The 14,479-nt window shown below is 43.3% G+C and overlaps 2 protein-coding genes across 2 annotated transcripts in view; one reads left to right on the forward strand and one right to left on the reverse strand.

Moving 5' to 3' along the window:
- ccdc146 (coiled-coil domain containing 146) overlaps nt 1–7,353 on the forward strand; it is a 44,053-nt gene extending 36,700 nt beyond the window's left edge. The window contains exons 18-22 of the mRNA XM_070992561.1: nt 2,302–2,412; nt 2,545–2,682; nt 3,261–3,386; nt 4,477–4,599; nt 7,083–7,353. Of these exons, the coding sequence (XP_070848662.1) occupies nt 2,302–2,412; nt 2,545–2,682; nt 3,261–3,386; nt 4,477–4,599; nt 7,083–7,283 (699 nt within the window). The 3' untranslated portion in view covers nt 7,284–7,353. The remainder of the gene's footprint in view (nt 1–2,301; nt 2,413–2,544; nt 2,683–3,260; nt 3,387–4,476; nt 4,600–7,082) is intronic.
- Nucleotides 7,354–10,093: 2,740 nt separating this feature from the next.
- Nucleotides 10,094–14,479, reverse strand: part of gsap (gamma-secretase activating protein) — a 34,807-nt gene continuing 30,421 nt past the window's right edge. The window contains exons 30-32 of the mRNA XM_070992524.1: nt 13,249–13,353; nt 12,387–12,483; nt 10,094–12,184 (exon numbers count right to left, since the gene is read on the reverse strand). Of these exons, the coding sequence (XP_070848625.1) occupies nt 12,084–12,184; nt 12,387–12,483; nt 13,249–13,353 (303 nt within the window). The 3' untranslated portion in view covers nt 10,094–12,083. The remainder of the gene's footprint in view (nt 12,185–12,386; nt 12,484–13,248; nt 13,354–14,479) is intronic.

Here is a 14,479-nt window from a genome sequence, read left to right on the forward strand (position 1 = left end):
AGTCACATTCCCTGAAAACTGCAGATAACCCTGGTCCCTGTTGGTCAGCCCCAATTCCTGTTGTCTCCACATCTCTCTAATTCTGTCTTTCTTGTGTGCTTTCACATCCCATCCCTCCCTCCCTTTCTCACCCCGGACTTCATGCTGTCTTTCCTTTGCTCTTCTTCGCTTTATCTTCCTCTCTCTGTCTTTCATCACTCTCTCTGCGTACATCTGCTCCACTCTCATCTCTGTCTCTGCTTTTCAGCTGCTAACTGTCAGGTTTTTTTTCTTCTTGAGTGTCCGCAGCTTCAGCCTTCCAAACGCCCCATTTAATCACATGACAGTCACACTATTAAGTTAAAAGTCGAGTCACATGACGCTGAGGGAGATGCACCTTTTTAAGGGGCCGAACGCCGAAGTCCGTTTTAATCAGACTCACCGTCTGTCGGCGGAAGAGAGGCTTCATTAATCTCTTCCGTGAAGGGAGGGAAAATGGGAATCATCACTTTGTTCCACGCTGTCTTCAAGTCTGACACACAAACTCTCTCATTAGATACAGCCACGTAAACATGCAGGTGTGTGTGCGTACACACACTGTATGGTTGAGTGGAGACAAGCTGTTGTTTCATAAGCCAGGTCGTGCCAGGTCAGGCCGCTTGTGTATAACTTTTTTTCCACACCTCGACTCCTCCCCTCTCCTCTCTTGACTGTCTGCTGTCTGTCCAATCGCTGCGTCTTCACTTATATTTGTCTCCCTCTCCAATGCTTCCAGGCATTTCTGTCAACTGATCTGTTTTTTCGTCCTTTCTGTTTGCTGCTCATGTGCCTTTTATAGTCCCCGTCATGGTTCCTTGATCATCTCAGATTCATATATATTTATATATAGACTGCCTTTATTCTGCTGTAATGGGGCCATTGGGCATTTGCATCAGCTTCCCTGCTGAGATACTGGAGCTGCTTGAATTGCTCATTTCCACAGATTAAGAGGCCTTTTCTCTCATATGTCTCCATGATCATGACATGAAATAGTGGTTGTTTGAGCCATGAAACAGACTGACCAGGTGAATCCAGAAAATGAACCAAAGCTGTTTGGAGCTATTTTAAGAGTCTTTTCACCGCTTGCTTTGAGCAGCAGTGCAAAACCCAAACAAGACTGCAGCGCTCAGTGTTTTTTGGCTGCACCACTCCATCACATTTAAATAGTCTAGGCGTGACATAAAACAAAGCAGAAAATCCCCACATTTGAGGAGCTGGAACCCTCGCAAGTTTGTCTGTCTTGTTTGATAGACTGACTCAAAGGTGCCCTGTAGAGTTTTCTTGCAAATGAAATGTGTTTTATGTTTCACAAAGATGTTGAACATTTGAAAATCCTACATTGTGCACCTTTTTTTTCACCACACTGTTGCATTTCTTGGCACATTTCTGCCACCTGTAGATCTGTGGAATAGTGTGAAACCACTGGCCAGGAATGTTTATCGTGTTTTTATGTGCAGCCTTGTGCACCAGACCAGACTAACAAAATGCAGCCCGGCTCAGTAGGATACTGCTCTATCGGGGGTACGCTGTGAGGTCCTTTTAATTCATGTTTTAGATGTTAATTTTCGAAACAGTTAATTATGTCGCTCCATTTTTTACTTGAGCAACAAATCCTGTTTGCTGTATGAGGATAAAAGTGTCAGCTGAAGGCTGGAATCGAAAACGCCTGCACTGTCCCCTCTTAATTTTAACACCCTCTCTTCTCCTCCTGCCTGCCTTTTGTTTCTCTGCGCTCTTTCAAACATCTTCTTTAGGCTTTGTTGTGCTTCCTCCCCTCCCCTTCTATTTCTGTTGTCTTAAGGGATGTCAGAATATTAAAAAAATAAATAACCCAGCCCCTTTGAGGGATCCTGCGGTGTTTTAAATGTTGGTTTCTTTCATCACGCTTTCCCGGTGACTTGTCGCTGAGTGGGAAGTGGCTTCCATATAGACGCTGCATTTAGCTGAGAAACGTCTTGAGTGTTTTTTAAAACCCTCAGTGCATCTTTAAATGCCTGGAGGACAACACTAGAAACAGAAGAAGACTAATTCTAGATCTTTTACTTTTACTTTCATGTCGTTTACTTATTCCTTTGTGTGGAGTGTTTTGTCCTGTGGGAAATTACTGTTTTATTTTTATTACTAGACCTCGATGACGGCAACTCGATGGCTACACTTTGGCCTATATGTACAGTATATATACTGCATATGTCAGCACAGCGATGTGTGCACGTGTATTGACTTGCACACTGCCCTCTTGTAGTGCTGTCCTGACTTTGTCTCTAATTCTCTCTCATTTCTCAGCTGTCAGAAGCCAGGGACAAGACACTTGAAGGCCTGAATCGATCAGCCGGTTACAAAGAGCTAAAAGGCAAAGACCCCTCAGCTGTAGAACTGGTCAAGAAGATTGAGCAGGTAAACAACAACAGAGGGAGTTACTGTGCGTGCTTGTGAGTGCAAACATTGCACGTGAGCACGTATCTGCCATTCAGCCCCGTATTTAATGAATGCATGTTTTCTTTTCATTGTGTCTGTGCATGTGCGTAGCTGGAGGTGAATCTAGCTGAGAGAGAGAGGCAGGTGCTGGAGAGAGAACTCCTGGTGGACCAGGTGACCCGGCTCTCGAAGCCACTCAGCGAGCAGGCTGACAACTGCCAACAGGACAGACTCTCACTGGCAAAGAAGGTAGACAACAAGACCCACTTCCATATACACAAAGATGACGCTCAGCTCATGTGCACGCACAGGTCGAACAACACCAACGAAAGATTATACACTCAGGTGCAAAGAGCCTTGTTATATCACTCAGCAGTTCATTCAGAGTCTAGTGTCTCTCAGAAACACATTGTTTCCCATGTGAGGAGCACGCAGAGTGGGCATTGAAGAGTTCACCGAGCATTACGCTTTCCTAGTACTCTCACCTGCTCTGTCTCTCTCATTCTTCCTCTCACACCAATTATAAATAGCCTCAAGCACAAGGCTCATTACACGAATGAAGATACATGCACGCAACTTACAGAATTAGCTAACTGACGAAATGCATGCACGTACATGTGTGTCTGATCTAGAGGGAGCTGAGTGGAACTTTATTATTCATATTGAATGACACTGAAATGTACTGCGTCATCATTGTGCAGCAAGGCAGATCATGCTGAACGACTGGCTTCACAGCTTGTATCTTATGTCTATCAAAACGTCATTTCAGTGTCTAAATGCTTGTTAAACTGCCGTGAAAGCCACCTAATCTCTGTGTGCGCCTCCAGCTAAACGAGCTCCGGACTCACGCCATCGACAGCGGCCACCGTCTGATGGCCGTTTCTGCAGAACTTTCCATGAAGCAAGCTGCTGCTCTGTCTCTCCAGCAGGAGATCAAAGAGAAGGAGCACCAGGTCAGATCTCGGCTGCACATTCTCCCCCTCGGTCTCCCACTGTCTTTCCCATTATTGCTGTCACTCTCGGCTGACTGCGATCGAAGAGAGCAAAAAGTGTCTCAGCGATAATTCCTCACTGCGTCTCGTCTCTCACCTCAAACCCATTTATTTTTTTTGCTTATTTGCACAGTATAACAAGTCAAGAAGTAAACACAGGGAGGCAAAATGATATTCAATAATGATTTTCAGAAATGAGGAAAAAACGATGCATAACAAACAAATGAGTTAGTGTGAACACAGCAGACGAAACCATCAGGGAATCTGGATTCATATTTAGCAGTGGTGCTTTTAGTTGCATCTAAAAGACTTAAGATTGCATTAACAGTAAGTCAACCTTAAATACTATCAAATGAGAGTACTGCATGTAGGCTGAGTGTGTAATGTTCTTCTATTGTTGCTTAAAGCGAACTGCTGCTCACATTGTTATTATAATGCCTTTATCTTTAACACACATACATGTTACTTTTCATTTCCTGTCTTTAACAGTTACTGTATACACTTTTCTGCAAAGTCATTTTAAGATACATTTCCATTTAGAAGTGATCAGACACTGCTTCACCACGAATTTTAGTTGATTTTGACCTCATTATCAAAATTATTATTGTGATTATTATCATTATTTTGCAACCTTTTCCCCTTCGAGTTGGCGTATCAACCACCGTGGATCTTAATGGACGGCTAAATCATCATTTAAGAGAAAAACATTTGAAATTCTGACTCTGCCACGAGCAGAAAGTCTCGCTGCTTTCTGTCTCAATAAAAAATTAAGCGACTAAAAACGAGAGGATTTCCCACATGCCCTGTGAATGTTTCAAGAGATGTGTGTTAATAACCTGAAGAACCCCTGCAGCTGATGTACGCCTGCAGCGCGCCGCAGACACAACCACAAGCAGAAAATGCAGAGGCACAACTTTGCCCAAATTCTGACACTAATACAGCCATCTGTTTTGGGGCGCAGTTCGAACCGAATTGAGCCAGGAGAGTGCAGAGTGGACGGAGTGATAGGAATACAAAGTGAATGTTTCTCACTCTGCCCCCGTGTTTCCAGATGGACAGGTGCCAGCAGCAGCTGGAGCAGGGCCTGCCACCGTGCCCCGAGATGGAGGAGGAGTGGAGGAAGATGCTCCGAGACAAGAAGAGGAGACAGAGGGACAAAGAGGAGAGAGAGAAGGTAAAGAAACACACAGACACACACAAAGATCACTGGTCGGGAATTGATTAAAGCACTGAGGGGCAAGACAAGAAGATAGAGTGACAAAGAAAAGAGAAGTGGAGCGGGAACGCGACACGGGGCAAGAATCGATTAAGATTGTGAGGCACAAAAGGGCGGCTGTATACCTGAACAGGCCCAGACTCAGACAGAGAAGTGAGGAGAAACTCTCCGCTCTCACCCAGAGTCGACAGGAAGTAGAACCGCTTCCACCACTCGCACAAACAGGACAAGAAGGGCAGCCTGGCTGACAAACAGAAGTGGAGGCTGTCTGCATACATACAGGGATCAGCTGTGTCTGAAAGCAGTCCAGCTGTCTGCAGCCTGCCTGCTCTTACACTCATCTGCATTTTCTCACCATCTTTATTACAGCCGCTGGCCCAAAAAGACACCGCAATACTCTGCATGCACGGTGCCAGAGCAAGAAATAGGCAGAAACCTGCAGAGACTGAACTGCTTGTCAGTGTACACGAAGAAATTCTTTTAATACTTTTGGAGTCATCGTTAATCATGCGTTTTGAGCTTCTTCTTAAAATGTAAATGTGTTTTGTGAACCTGATAAGACGAATGTGTCTTTTCCTGTTTGTATGTATTGGCAGTTCCTGCTTTTTTTTCTTTTTTTTTATATTGCATTCAAAGCCATTATTCCCTGTTTTGTGTGCGCTCCTTAGATCACATGCCAGCGGATAAACTGTTCATATGCATGAGAAAATCGCCATCTCTTTGAAGTCTCAGTGAGATTTAGGCACAGTTCATTTGCATGCTGTTGTGGGGTGAAAGTCAAAGGGAGCACTGGAGTGTCATGCGGACGTGTGCACACTGGAAGATTTTCTTCTTCCCAGCAGGAGTCCGCCATGGTTACAAATTGATCCATCAGCCATATTGGGTTCAAATCAATTTTGTCAGCCACTGTCAGTACTCTGCAAGCTACATTTCAGTTTTATTGCAGGAGGAAAGAAAGTTTTCTAAAATCCTTTTCCTGAGTGCAGAAACTCTTACACTGGTGTGGCTGAGGTGTTCAGCACACAGTGGCAGCAGGTTACTGGCCTGATTGTAAAAAGTATTGATATTATTTATTGATATTATTTATATTTTGTATGTGTGTGCTAAAAACCACAGTGCCCATCTGTTTTAGGATCTGTTTTTCAGAAATGAAATACATTTGTGACCCATTTTTTAAGGTTTACCTCTTAATTAGAAACAAACGGGCTTGAGTCTGAGAGCGGGGTCGGGTCAGAGAGTGTGGACTAAATACTACAGACAAGCATCAGCAGCCTTATTCTTTAATGTTTTTCATTGGAGGAAGAAGATTTTGAGTAAAGAAAAACAGCTTTTGTTCAATGCTGTTGTGCACTGAGGTCTTTTGGGGTGCGGGGGGCACTCCTGAAGACCTTCTATGACTCTGTTGTGGCCTCTGCCTTGTTCTACGGTGTAGTCTGCTGGGGGAGCAGCGTCACAACAGCTGACAGGAAGAGCCTGGACAAACTCATGAGGAAGGCCAGCTCTGTCCTGGGATGCCCTCTGGAACAGGTGGAGGAGGTGGGGGAGAGGAGGATGACAGCTAAGCTGTCCTCCATGACAGACAATGACTCCCATCCCCTCCAACACACACTCACTGCACTGAGGAGCTCCATCAGTGATAGGCTGCTACATCCTAAGTGCGTGAAGGAGCGGTATCACAGGTCATTCCTTCCTGCAGCCGTCAGACTGCACAACAGAAACTGCTCAAAGAAATTGGTACAATAATATGTATAATAATCTGTGCAGTAACCTGTGAAACATTGTGCAATAACCTGTGCAATAATCTGTGCAATACTACCGGTACATAACAGTCTGTAAATACTATTTACAAATTTTTTAGGATGACGTTTTTTCTTTCTCTCCCTCCCTTTTGTATATACTTGTTGTGTTTAACTTGCATGCACTTGTTGTCTTTACTATTCTATCCACTTTATTGGTGCTGCTGTGAAATTGGAATTTCCCCTCGCGGGACGAATAAAGGCATATTGAATTGAATTGAATTGAACATCTGTTGGTGCGTCCAGGTCATCTGTGCATCATAACCTGTCAGTCAGATCGATGAACACATGCAGCTTCCTGTGTGTCATCCCAAATACACAGCGTCCTTTGCGAGAACCCCAGAGCATCTCTGGTTCCACTAATCTCTCTAATTTGTCTTCTCAGGAACTGAATATGTAAAAAAAACCACACAGATGAAACTTTAATCAGCCTCGCGGTTGTGAGCTCATGCACTCAGCTGCTCACTGGTGCCCGTGCGTTTGTCTTGAGAAGTCAAAAAAATAAATAAATTGCAAAAATTAATTCTTCCACTTTTGTGATTGAAATTCAGGGAAATTAAATTGTGACTATTTAGTCCAAGGTCACGCAGTCTTACATCAAATATTAAAAGTGCCTCTCGTGTGTGTGTGTGTGTGTGTGTGCAGCTGGCTGAGGAAGACGAGTGGAACCAGTTGCCCAGTGGAGAGTACACCACGGCCGAGCCGCGTCCCACTGCGTACATCCCCCACGCCGATGCGCTCCCTCTGCCCAAACCCTACGGAGCCCAGGGCCCCTTCAAACCCTCCCAGCCAGGGTCCACCATGAGACACATCCGCAAACCGACGCTCAAACACTTAGAGATCTAGAAAGCAACACTTTTTGGTGGAATTTTGTGTGCTGCTTTGGTTCACGTCCGCATTGATCAAATAAAAAAAATGGAAGCAAATGAACTTTTTTTTGTATTTTTAAAAAGATTTTCCAGTCCGTGTGAGTGATTTGGCTCATGTCTACCAGACACTTATTGATCTGTCTGCTCTCCACACACCTGCACACCTCTCCATCCTCCTCCTCTCTGCTTCTTTGTCCTCACTGTCCGGCACACCAAGGCTGTTTTTGTAAAAGCGTACTTGTGGACTGCATCTGGTTGTAATTGGGTTTCCTTTTTTTTCTGTTTACTGGCAAGAGCTTGTTTACTCTCTTGCTTGCAGTAACACTAAATACTGTAGGAGAGGGGAAGGGAAAACAGAGGGCATGGAGGAAATATGTGTGTGTATTGTTACATCAGGTGCAACAATAGCTTTGTAGTTATTCCTGTATATACCAACACACTGTTGTCATCTTATTGCCTTTTTCTTAGGGAAGATAAACTGGCATATTTCGACATACTCTTCAGTCGCACTTGTAATCTTGCGGCTGATGAATACATTGCAAGGGGTTTAAGCTCCGAGCTAGGCTAAGAGTGCCTGCTTAATGCCTGAAATGATAAATGTAAATATAGAGAGGGAGATCAGGCAGTGAAAGAGCGCCGAGAATGACGAGAGAGAGGGGAATTTAAATGAAGAGGAACGAGAGATGGCAGTCGGCAAAGGTGGCAGAGGAGAGTCAAAGGAAGAAATGGGAAACGGCGCAGCCCGAAATGAGGTGGAGAGTTCAGAGTCGATTACCAAAAACAAAGTCACTTGTCTTTGAGACTTACTGGAACTTGTTCTATCAGCTCATCTCAGCTTGAGGTGAAAGTAGTTTGGGTGTTAGTGTTGTGCAGCTTGGAAGCACATGTGGGGTTCATGTGGGGACCATTACTGCTTTCCCTACTCCTTCTGTACATCTGCAGTTGCTCAAAGAGTAACTCGACTAATTTGAAATAATATAAATCATAATTTGATCCAAAAAAAAAAAGAAGTAGATAGGCATGTTTGTCTTTAGGGGGAAGATAAACATACAAAAGAATTAAAAATTAGCATGATTAATTTTTAGCATAGATCAGGCGCTCATTCGTCATGCTGTCATATCTCATCAGAGCTGCACATGTTTTACATTTAACAAAACTACCTGCTTTAGTATTATCTGCATATTTCCCCTTCTTATATTTCCACTGATAGAACTTGAAAGCACCTGAACATCAATTCTAAATGTTTGTCCATATCCACTCTTCTTCATTCCAGCCTGAACACTCGCTGTGCCTGATTAAATGAAGGTCGATCGGACAGCTGCCATGCCCCTTCAGTCTTTCATGTCCAGATGGATCAATGACCCAACAGGCCAGATATTGTCTGTATTGAATTCCCAAGTATCTTCAGGCTCAGTGTTGTACATACAGTAAATAACACACCTCTTTATAGCCAACTGTTGCTGCCACACAATATAACTGTACTCCAGCAGCGTCCCACTCAAGCTATCCATCAGCAGTAACTGTCACCAGCACCATTCACCACACGAATATTCATGGATCTTATGTGTCTCAAATCTCAGAGTGAAGGCCTCAGTTACGACTGATTCTACTTTCTTTTTTTGGACTAATTTAAATGACAGATATTTATTGTCACCGAAAAGGAATTTGCACTGCTGCCAGAGCACCGTCCTCCTGAGGCTCATCCATTGTCAGTGCTGTCCTTTTGGGATGTCTTTCCTTTCCAGAAAGCATGAGAAACCGGAGATCTGGATTTGTATGTTTATTTGTGTTACAACATGCAACACGACAGCTTTTTAGCATTTTCCTGTTACTCTGAGTTTATGTGAAAGCGCACTTCTCTCCACCAAAGCGGGGCCTTGGCCTTGGCGGTTAATCGCGCTCTGCTGCTCAGAAGAAATGGAGAAAGTGTTGAAATAATAGCCTAAAAGTAATGGATGAACTGTTTGAAATTATTAGCAGTGTTGATGAAGGGGTACTCGAGCTCATCTGATGGATGGAGGGGCTGGGTCAGACAAAAACACGTTGAGAAACACTCAGCTTCATTTGCAACACACAGCGTGTGAGCCAGCTTCTTAAAAGGCTCCAGAGGGCAGCAGGTTGAGTTTATCTGATTCTGAGGCAGCCCTGTCCACCCAGTGATGGGATGTGTGTGATCATCCACCGCAAGCTGATGGCGAGAGCTGTCAGATAAACTTAGCCCCTAACTGTTTGTGCTTATTAGCTGGCTACATAACACTGACTGCATAACAGAGTGTGGAGGAGGCAATCGAGTGGGGAATGAGCCATTTATTCCCATTTAAAAGAGGAATTCCCCAGAAGAGAAATGATTTGAGACGGCTTGGCCGAGGTGGTACAGCTCAAGGATTAAAAAAAAATAATAAAAAACATTGTGTAATTTGGTATTAGTGTGTAAAACATGCATGTGTAACAGCATGATGGGTGTGTTCTTCGTTAAATGTGACTCAGCGTGCGCGATGACTGATGCTGAGTTTATTTCCTGACTTCAGTGGAGCTCTGCTGAGTCTGTCCAAAACACTCAGGTGCTGTCAAGAGTCTGAAAGCGCACTTCCTCCTCTTCAGAGCAATCCGAGCTACAAACTGTTTGGCTGTGAGCGTCCACGGCGCAACGGGCTCGAACATTTTTCAGGGTTCAACAGAAATCCATTGGAAACAACGGGAGCCAAGGCCGAGCTGCTGCCACTGAGCTCCTCTGCACACAATGTTCTTCAGAATTATGACAGTGGATGAGAAAAGTACAGTAAACTTGATAAAGAAATCTCTTTATTTACAAGTCATCTTGAGAACATTTTTTTGGTGGAAACATCTGAAACCTGATGATCAAGAAATCCCTTTTTTTCCCCCAGAGGAATGCTGTAATTTCTCAACTCAAAGGAGGCATGTGATGTAAATGTAAATGTGCCAATGTTCAGACGAAAAGGATTATGAACACATACCTCACGCACACGCATACACACCACCACTACCAAAGAATTTCTCCACTTACAGTAAGAGCTCAGTCATGATTGAGGGCACACGGTTACCTTATTCAAACCAGACGTCTGAGTGCGTGTGTGAGTGTGCAGGAAGGCTGAGTCGCAGCTTTTCTCATTGCTTTCTTATTAACCCTGCACAGTCTTGTTTGATTTGATGGTTTGTAAAACATTTTGTAGTCAGATTTTGCAGTGCGCTATATAAACAAAGTTACTATGGAAGTCTGCTGTTTTTCCCTCATGTATTAACTTAAACCCAGCATTAAAGACTGAAACACCAAAAGCTGGCATCCGGTTAGATTCGTTTCTTTGATCGGCTAGTTCCTGATTTAAAGTGAGCCCGACTTTAGCTTACATGATGTGACAATTACAGGATAATGGTAAAGGTTGGAACATAGGGAAATAGCAGCATAAGTGGAGAGCAGTGAATAAAGTCAGTGAACTGGTTCCATCATGCCATTAAAGACCCAAGGTTTGCGAACATTAGCTACCATTAGCCATCATAAGCTACATGTCATACCAGTCCAAGTTAGCAGCAAAACCGTCAGTGTATGAATTCAACTTTCCATATGTATAAGTAAGATTTTTAAATAGCCTCACTTTAAATCAAAATTTAGCTAGTTTTAGTCTATTCTAGCGAGCCAAAAATCGTGTACAGTGGCTTGTGTTTAGATGACGCTTAACTTTTGAAAACTGGCTGAGAATTTGTGGGAATATATCTTTTTAATTCTCAACAGAAGGTCTCATTTTGTACTACAAATGTGCTTTTTTTTTCTTCTTTGAAAAGTTCTCAATATATAGCAACATTTAGCTCTCAGAGTAAAGTATAGCTTGTTCGGCACAGAAATGTATGCATCTTACCAGCATTAATAGAAAAAAAAAAAATCTTAACAAACATAACCTGTCAAATTTGGTGTAAGGTACCAATCAGTGTGCTAAATATCCAGATGGGGTTTGTAAATCTCTCTCAGCCAATCTCACCAAGTTATTCAGCTGCAAAGATTCTGCATAACTCAGTGTTAAAATCAGATTTAATGCACAGCAGCCACTGACTGGCCCTATCAAGCCACTCTGTCTTCGAGGCTTTTGTCAGCATGTAATCAAGTTGATGGGGTGCAGCAGCGTTACAGGAAGCACAGGAGGATAAACAAGTGTGTCTGATTTATAAATACAGTTTGCGGTATTTGACATCCACGTTCATAAATTGCATGCGAGAAAGTGGAGACGTTGTCGGGAGAATTGTTGCTGCTACAGAAATATGAGTTCGTATAAATAGCTGCCTGCCGTTATTGATTTCCACTAAAAATTTGAAATGCCTGTTTCCTAAAATTGAATCAAATCACTAACTGAGGATCTCTGTTCCCTATTGTGTCCTAATTTTTGGTGCTGCTCATACATTCACTGTACATTCACATATTCATTATTATGTAAAATGAGGTGCAGCTGTCCTTCACAACTCTGTATTTGCAAAAGAAAAAGGTTGAAAAACTGGGTGTCTAATTTTTCTGAGCCCATTCCATCATTCACTTCTGGACGCCTCCCTCTGTCCCACCCTAATTTGTCATCAAACAGTTGTTTATGAGCACTTTCGATCTCTTCATTCATCTTTCGCGCCTCACCCTCCATCATCCATCCATCCGTTCCTTGTCCTCAAGGCCCAGTCCATGATGGCCGCTCTCTCAAACACATTTTCCCCCTCATCTGTTTCTCCCTTGATCCATCCATCCTGTGTCCCTCCCTGCTCCCTCCGCTCCCATCCACATCCTTCATTTTTCCTCAAAGCCCAGCAGTATTAGCGTCTGTTTCAGAGCCGTCTCCTCCACAAACCTGGCGTCCACGTTCTCCTGCTCCTCGAAAGGGTTCAGAGCTGAAAGACGGCAAGAGGACTTAGAGAGAGATACAGCTTCTTACAAAGAATATGAACACCAGACACAACCACACACTTCCTTCCTTGCTCCTTCATGATGGAGACTGCTGAGTTCTGACCAAGCACGTACATAAACACACACATTCTGTCTTAATCCTCCAAAGGCAGGATACACACACACACACACACATATATACGCTACCTTGTTCCTCTATATCAGAGAGTATTTTTGCCAGGTAGGTAAGAGGCAGAAACTCAGGTCTGAAGCCTGGCTTGTCTCTGCCGGTGAACGCAAATCCCTAAGGAGGAAGGAAAAGCAAAAGCATAACTGTGGATTCTGCAGGTTTTCCGGGATACACAGTCAAGACAAATCTTCAGCAAATTCAGGTACCACTCACCTTGACTCACTTGTTTCCTCTTATGGGTAAAGTTGGCTGCCAGTTTAACTTTTTAGGGCAGCCATACATTTTCATTTGTCATTGCGCCGAATGCCATTTGCTATCCACGCCAGGCTGCCAGACAATTAGATGACTGAAACCGGCCAATAGCATTGTGTAGTTTATAGATGCAGTGTTAGCTGTACGGCTGGGGTCACTGTTTAAGCACATTTGATAAAGAAAGGCCGAGGAGTGTAATATTGCAGAGAAAGACTTTTTTTTCTGGAGTTAGCATTTCTAGGGTTGCAGGAATACCTTGCCAGAAAATTGTGACAGTAACTTACAATTTTCCAGAGCACAAGGGAGCATTATACCTGCTATCACGCTAGCATTGTCACTGTGAGCATGTTAGCATGCTGACACTGGCCTTTGGCTGTCTCAGCACAGCCTTACAGAGCCGCTAGCATGGCTGTTACCTCTTAGTCTTGTTACCAGATACATAACAAATACAACTGGATATCAAAATCTCCAACTGACTGATTAACCAATGAACCATTTCAGCCCTAAACTTTCATTTCACACTCTTGGAGGATGGAGGATTTTTATTAACGTATGACAGATTATGTGTTCACTAGTCTGCAGTGTTTCAAATGTGTGTAGCATGTGTGACGCACTGTGTTGTGTTACCTTGTTTTTGTTGTGTTTCTCCAGCAGTGTTCGAACATAATCTCTGGAGATTGAAGCTGAACTGACAGGATGGTCCCACATATGGTAGATCCTCTGCTCCATAGGCTACACACACACACACACACACACACACACACACACACACACACGCATATTTACATCAGTTTGGGGGACATTACACAGACTAACTTTCATTTCTTGACATCTAACCATAACCACTACTTGCCCTCACGCTTACTCTAAACTGAGCCCAAATCTTCACCCTAAAACTGAATGAATTACCTTATGAGGACATGCATTTTGTCCCCATGGGGAAGACGAGTCCCTGCAATGTCTCAAACAGATATATGTCCCCACAACGTTGGTAATACATGCACAGAATGGAGTTTACATTTCAGGCATGTAGCTAACGTTAACGTCATGAATGAAAATCATCCCTGAAGCATGTGAACATCTGTCCCTTCCTTTCTTGCCAACTGGAACTCAAAATCATTATTGAGGAGTTGACTGCTAATGAGGGATTACAGAGAAATCTCATTTTTCAGTGTTGTGAAATGCACACCATGGTCATAAATAACACTTAAGCAAACAGAGACTCCAAGCCTGACTGACAATAAGAAAGCATGCAGCTTCTTTATCGAGACTGCTTTCTTCTCCAGTTTCAAACGCGCCGCTGAGTTGATCCAGAGCTGCTGAATCACTGCAAGGAATGTGCTGTGATCAGAGGTGAGAGAAATCAAGTTGAGACAATCAAAGACACATATTTCAGTGCTAAACCTTTTTTGCCTGATCGTTTCCTTTGGGGTGTCATCATTTAAGAACATGCAGCTGCAAATACCTTGATATCAGTACATGACAATACAATGGCAGGGCCAGCACTCGGTCCTTAGGGCAGCTTTTCCCAACCCAAGGTGATAAATCTGAGGTGTTGCAAGAAGTTTAACAGGATACAAAAACATACTTCTACAATATTCTCACTCACATTTACTTTATTTCCGGAAATTACTGCATAATTTCTTCCCATGCAGAGCCTAAAAATTCTTCAAATAAACCAATCTTCAAGGTAAGAATCACTTTTTGGTTGAACTCATAACCTGTTGGCATATGCAACAAGAGGTCAAATACACATAACTTTGTTTTAAGGGGCTAAAAGCTTGTGAGGCCTTGTGATAAGAACCACTCGTTAAACTTTCAAAATGATTTGCAATGTGAATGTAATCACCAACTGAGT

The sequence above is a fragment of the Chaetodon trifascialis genome, chromosome 22 (genome assembly GCF_039877785.1).
Source record: "Chaetodon trifascialis isolate fChaTrf1 chromosome 22, fChaTrf1.hap1, whole genome shotgun sequence".
Taxonomy (NCBI): domain Eukaryota; kingdom Metazoa; phylum Chordata; class Actinopteri; order Chaetodontiformes; family Chaetodontidae; genus Chaetodon; species Chaetodon trifascialis.